At 37.1% G+C, this 7056-nt stretch overlaps 1 protein-coding gene across 1 annotated transcript in view; it reads left to right on the forward strand.

Annotated features, from left to right (window-relative positions):
* PKHD1L1 (polycystic kidney and hepatic disease 1 (autosomal recessive)-like 1) overlaps positions 1–7056 on the forward strand; it is a 121894-nt gene that overhangs the window by 53969 nt on the left and 60869 nt on the right. The window contains exons 31-37 of the mRNA XM_015566133.1: positions 689–888; positions 1227–1369; positions 1774–1878; positions 2561–2749; positions 3513–3683; positions 4236–4318; positions 5082–6198. Of these exons, the coding sequence (XP_015421619.1) occupies positions 689–888; positions 1227–1369; positions 1774–1878; positions 2561–2749; positions 3513–3683; positions 4236–4318; positions 5082–6198 (2008 nt within the window). The remainder of the gene's footprint in view (positions 1–688; positions 889–1226; positions 1370–1773; positions 1879–2560; positions 2750–3512; positions 3684–4235; positions 4319–5081; positions 6199–7056) is intronic.

The raw sequence follows: 7056 nt of genomic DNA on the forward strand, positions 1-7056 counted from the left end.
GCTGCAGTGGCAGGGGCTGAGGTAGCCACTGCCGCTGTGGCGGGGGGCCAAGCCCCTTGCATGAATTTTTTGCATCAGGCCTCTAGTTCTTCAATAAGATCAGTTATTGGACATATATAAACCATTTCTAGAGAGACTTTTGAAACAGTTTCTCTTCAAAGTTCTGTGTCTTAAAGCAAAACAGTACCTTCTGGAAGAAGCCACAGTGGCAGGGGCTGAATAGCCACTGCCGCCGCGGTGGGGGGCCAAGCCCCTTGCATGAATTTCTTGCATCAGGCCTTTAGTTCTTCAATAAGATCAGTTATTTGACATATATAAACCATTTCTAGAAAGACTTTTGAAACAGTCTCTCTTCAAAGTTCTGTGTCTTAAAGCAAAACAGACATGAGGTGTTTTTTTTAAAACAAACAAACTATAGACTAGTCTTTTTATTATTTCACTTTGAACATGCACAATAGGAGAAAAATACTGTTTTTTTTAAAGTGCTTTGTCATTTTTTCCCCCGTGAAACTTAAATGTGGATTTTATCTCCATACGACAGCTCTCAGCTCTTTTGATTTCGCTTTTGCCTCCGAAAGTGTTGGGATTTCCCAAATCCAGTGAAAGAGATGAGTTGGTTTACTTCATATGCAAACTGCATACTGCATAATAAGTTGAACCTTTTTGTAAAACCTTTTTATTTTAAATAACAGGAGAAAGAAATTTAACAATTAAGGGTTATAACTTTGGAACTGACCTCACACAAAGCGTGGAGGTGTATGTGGGAGGAAAGCCCTGCCAGATTCTTCACTGGAACCTCACTGAAATCAGATGCCTTTTGCCCACGTTGTCTCCTGGGAAACATGATATCCATGTAGAAGTCAGAAACTGGGGGTTTGCTTCCACGAGGTACGGCAATGAACATAAACTGGATGGCATGGCGTTGTGGAACAGATGGGGCAGATAGTGCCAGGATGGGAAAAGAAGCAGACATTAACCTTATAATACTTAGCAGCTTTTTTCACCTTTCTATGTCTCCTTTTTCAAATTAAGGGTATAACTTTGGAACTCAACTCACATGAAGCTTGGAGGAAGAAACAATTATCTGCATGCTATCTAACCAAATTGAGGTTCATGATAATTATCAGATTACGTTCTCTTCTTAAATGAATCCTGTGCTAGGAAAAGTTTAACAGCTTGACCCCATGGGACGCTCATTGAAACATCTATTGATTTTTCTTTTGCAGAGACAAGTTAAATGCTTCTATACAGTATATTTTGGAAGTGAACAATATGTTTCCACAGAGAGGTTCCTTATATGGGGGAACTGAAATCACTATAATGGGCTTGGGATTTAGCACAATACCCACTGAGAACACCGTGCTCTTAGGTAAGAGTTTCATCCTCACCGCAGGGTTGTTTCATGTTTTCCCAGCTTAAAGGATGTGCTATAGGTGCTGAGTTATTACACTAATATGCTCAATCGTGGAAGCTTTATCTTCCTATTAGTGTATAAAAGGTTAAGTATATTTGGTGAAGGTGGTAAAGGGAAACTGAATAACCGTTTTTGATTTCAATAAATAATGATTGTGTATTTAATGTATATGAAATAATTATTTTTATGTTCTAAAAATAATTAAGACTCAAACATGATTACTATCAGAAAACTATACCAAAATCCTACTATATAATATGGAGTTTTTGTAGGGCCTTGACTTTTTAGTAATTATACTTTATTTCTATAGTTCAAAAAATATTTGAGAACATTTTTTACCCCATCTTTATTCTTTCTAGGGTCCTTCCCTTGCAGTGTGACATCATCAACATCGGATGTCATAAAATGTACTCTTCCTTCAACAGGGAATGTATTCAGGATTACCAATGATGGGGAAGATTCAGGTATCAGCCAACATTTATGTATTGTATATAATAGGAGTACTTACCTTAAAATTAAATTGGTTTTTATTTATTTTATACTTTAAAGTTTTTAGAGAGTGACTATTGTATTTCTTTCTATAATTTGTCAGTGGTACCCCCGTTGACATACAGGGCTACATGGTGAATCAATGGTAGACTTGAGTCCAAAAGGCCAGATTTTAGTTTCCAAGTTCAGTAATTGCTGTTGGGTTTTACTGCATCACAGAATCTCCTGAATTACTCTAGTTTGTTATCAATCAGTGGATTTCTTAATGAACATTCAAATTGAAATTATATAGATTTTTGTATGCCTCTGTGCCTGAGAAAAATATGTTTAAAAAATTAATCGGCTTTAAAAACTTTCATGAGATATTTCTGAACAACTTGTTTATTGACTTTCTGATTATTTTCAAGTTGTGTCTTGATCACCAGTTTTATTGTTGTGCAGGTTACTTTTTTTCCTTAGCTTCTGTCTTTAATTTTCATTATTTCTGTTTATTTCTGTTACATGTTTGAATTATGCACATATGAGTTTTACCATGTTATGTAAAAAGATTTCACTAGTAGCTATATAAAAATGCAATATTTTCAAAGATAATTATAAGAATTTTTTATTCCTTTTCCTTTTTTTCCTTATAAAATGTGACCCATTTTTTGCTCCCAGTACATGGGTTAGGTTATGCCTGGTCACCATCAGTCTTAAATGTATCTGTGGGAGACACTGTGACATGGCATTGGCAAGCACATCCATTTCTTACGGGAATAGGATATAGAGTTTTCTCTGTCTCCAGTCCTGGAAGTGTAACTTATGATGGCAAAGGATTTATGAATGGAAGAGAAAAATCCGCATCAGGTATGTTTTCACTTTGTTGAGTTTTGTATCATGCTTTATTTTTCTAGATATAATAAAAAGATTTTTTTGTTTAGATTTAAAATACATGTGTAAATAATATATGCAAATATACAAAGTGATTTAGTTGACCTTTTTTTTTTGCTGTAGCAAAAATTTACAAATTCGTAAGATGTAAGTGAATGTAAGCAAGGTATTTTATATATTGGTGATGAGTTTCTGATGCCAAAAATAACTTTATTCATTCTGGAATAAACCAAAGGGAAAATATATAGAAACAAGCAAAATAGAAGGGAAATTGGAATATTTTTTAAGCATACCAGTCTGCTAGCAAGGAATGAAATTCTGTTATTGGAATCAGCTTATCATCAGTATTTATTCTAGGACAACTCCGTGCAGTGTGTCTTTTAGACAGCTTTTTATTGTATACATGCAGCAGTTAGAAACTTTTTTACTCATGAACACAAACTAAGTATTATTTGTTTATTGTTCATTTCTTGTTGAATTGTTCTTTAAACTTTGGTAAGTTATGCCAGACTTGACATCGTTTTCTAGGAAAGGTAAAGCTGGATCTTGTCTTCCTCAATGTAAGTTCATTATACACAATAGCTCTTTAGAGCCACTGACTCGTTTCCTTACCGCTTACATTCTGTTGAATTTATGAAACATAAGAATCCTTGTCATCTGCATGTGCATTTGAACAAATTTCTTTTCAAAGATGCACCAATTGCTTGTATTTATTATGTACACTCTCATATTGTGGCAGGTTCATTTTCTTACCAATTTACTTCACCTGGAATCCGTTATTATAGCAGCGGGTATGTTGATGAGGCCCACTCCATTGTTCTCCAAGGAGTTGTTAACGTTCTACCAGCTGAAAGCAGGCACATTCGCCTGCATCTGTCTGTGGGCAGCACCGAAGCCACATACACTCAGGGTAAGAGCTAAAGATGGACACCCCGTGACTCCAGTGACCCGGGCATATTTAATCTTTCTGGAATAGGATGCAGTTAGCTGGTTCCAATCCTGCTTCTGCCTCTTACTAGCCACAGGACCTGGAATAGGTCTGGACTACTTTGAGGCTGGAGTTTATTCTATTAATAAGGATCGTATTAATGTTGTCTTGCCATTCTCCCGGAATCCTGTGTGCCTCAAATAAGATATAATATTAAAAAGTTCTGACATTCTGTACATGCCCCAAAATACATTAAACTATGAAATGATGTTATTTTTTTTATTTTCCCCTTGGGATCTGGCCTTAGACAAATTGAAGAATAAGTTAGTTTTATATTCACTCTTTACTGTATCGTCTTTGTCCAGGTCTTTCTTTTAACTTTGTACTGCCTGGGACTCCTCTTGTCTTTTTTTTTTTTAAAGGGGTTTACTAGAATATAAACCACCATGCTCAAAATAAAGAATAATGAAATTTGAAAACAGCTCTTACTTTAGAATATTATCCATGACTTACAGGCAGTTCTTTTGTCTAAAGGAGAACCTGTGAATTTGCACGTGGGAAGCTCTGTGACAGGCTGCCTAGCAACAGAACCCCTGTGTGGCCTGAACAATACCGGGGTTATAGAACATTTTATTACCCCAAAGGAACCCTACAACCTTTACCAGCGGTGGGGAACCTTTCTTCTGCCAAGGGCCACTTGGATATTAGAACATTTTATTACCCCAAAGGAACCGTACAACCTTTACCAGTGTTGGGGAATCTTTCTTCTACCAAGGGCCATTTGGATATTTTTAACATCATTTAAGGGCCATAACTTAAAAATTAGGGTGATGTATTTGGTCAAACATTTAATTAACTCACCCCTAATGCCTTGTCAAGGCCAGACCAAATGATGTTGTGGGCCTTATGTGGGATGTTCTCCACCCCTGCCTTAGACATTACTCCAAACCCCTCAATACCTCCCTGCCCTAAACAACCACTAATCTAAACGTTCCCCACCCCTGCCTTAGACATTACTCCAAACCCCTCAATACCTCCCTGCCCTAAACAACCACTAATCTAATTCTGTTTCTCTGGATTTCCTATTCTGGTCATTTCCTATAAATAGAATCATACAGTATGTCATTTGTGACCAGCTTTATTCACTAAGCATGTCGTTTGCAAGGTTCATCCATGTTATACCACGTATCAGAACTTCATTTTCTTTTTATGGCTGAATAATATTCTATTGTCTGGCATACACATTTTATTTATCCTCTCATGAGTTCATGGACATTTGAATTGTATTCACCTTTTTGACTATTATGAAAACATAGCTGTGGCCATTTATGGACAATCATAATTTAGTTTTAAGATTGATCCAAGATATGCCTTAATCAGTCCCCCAAATCAACTTTATGCATAAAAATGTGCACTTCAGTAATTTTTAAAAATCAAGTTGCTGGCAATACAAAATTTAACTTTGTATTAGAGAAATGTATTGACCTATTTTCATATTCATTTTATTTTCAGGTTACAATTGGTAGCTATCCCTGTGTTGTAGAAGAAAGTAGTGCCAATTCCATTGTATGTCATATTGACCCTCAAAACTCAATGGATGTTGGCATCAGGGAAATTGTCACTCTAACTGTCTACAACCTGGGCATTGCTATCAACACCCTGCCCAATGAATTTGATAGGCGATTTGTACTTTTGCCAAACATCGATATGGTGTTGCCAAAGGCCGGATCAACTACAGGAATGACAAAGGTGACCATAAAAGGCTCTGGATTCTCAGTTTCTTCTGCAGCTGTCGAGGTCCGTATGGGCCGTTTTCCGTGTGAAGTTCTATCAGTGAATTATACAACCATTGAATGTGCAACATCTCCTGCTCCCCACCAGCTTGTGACAGTACAGCTTCTAATCCATGGAGTGCCTGCCCAGTGTCAGGGGAACTGCAGCTTTTCCTACTCAGAAAGCATCGCTGCTTTTATCACAAGCATCTCCCCAAATTCTCTCACGGGATCTGTAACAGCCCTTATTGAAGGAGAAGGTTTTGGCACTATCTTAGAGGACATTGCTGTTTTCATTGGAAACCAACAGTTCAGAGCGGTAGATGTCACTGACAATAGCATCACTGTTCTTGTGACTCCTCTCCCGGCTGGACTTCATCCTGTTAGTGTTGTGGTGGGAAGTAAGGGCCTGGCCCTGGGAAACCTGAGTGTTAGCAGCCCCGCAGTGGCATCTGTCACGCCGGCTTCTGGAAGCATTGGTGGTGGAACTACTTTGGCGATCACAGGAAATGGCTTCTATCCAGGCAACACCACTGTCACTGTTGGGGATGAATCTTGTCAGATTATTTCTGTCAATGCCAGTGAAGTCTACTGCCGCACCCCAGCAGGAGCAGCTGGACGGGTCAACGTGAAGATCTTTGTTAATGCAGTCGCTTACCCACCGCTGTCGTTTACGTATGCCTGGGAGGACACGCCACTCCTCAGAGAGATTGTTCCAAGCACAGGTATCCCCATACCTATCTTTTTATTGTCTTGATATATTCTTGCTAATACTTATTAGCATGGATTTGGAATAATGTTTATAAAGGATTATTAAGATCTATTTTTAGAAAACGCTGTTTAAGCCACTTAATACATGGAATTCGAGTTCTGTGTAGTCTCTATTTTGTGATTATTTTTTGCACATTCTTGGGATAAAATTTTTAGTCAAATTCCAACTTCTATTCTGAAACAAAGTCATCATTAACTTGACCTAAATTTCAAAATGAAGGAGAAATAGATAGATAGCTATGGACTAAAATTGGTAATTAATTTATGTCACTAAAGTTGATCGACATGGCACAGGAAACACCTGCTCAATTCACAAGAAGTTGATCAAAACAACATAGAGAATTTTTTGGAATACCTTGTTACTATGAAACTAAAATCGATTAACTTATTAACACAACAGAATCCTTTCAAAGAGGTAATTAGATAATCAGTTAAGGAACTAATATAAAATATAGATTTTCTTAATTTAGCATGATTCATTTTTCCTAAGTTAATATAGATTGAGATGTCTTCTTGATCATTTGTCTTTATGTTGTGCTATTTCTGATCATCTTCAAACTGTTAGAATGCTTATCATCTATGTAATAAATTCTGGAGAGGCAGCCATAGCATCACGGGTGAGAATGTGGTCTTGATGCCTAGATTCAAATCTTGGTTCTTCTACTTTCCAGTGATGAAACTGCATGCCATTGATATGATAGAACTTAGAATGGTCCCTTTAATAAATAACTCATTAAGGGTTATCCGTTACAAAGTGTTTTTTAGTCTATATTTCCAGCAAAGTGTCAAGTCTGGGTAAGCAGTGACACTCT

This window comes from Myotis davidii, unplaced genomic scaffold (genome assembly GCF_000327345.1).
Source record: "Myotis davidii unplaced genomic scaffold, ASM32734v1 scaffold1012, whole genome shotgun sequence".
In the NCBI taxonomy this organism is placed as follows: domain Eukaryota; kingdom Metazoa; phylum Chordata; class Mammalia; order Chiroptera; family Vespertilionidae; genus Myotis; species Myotis davidii.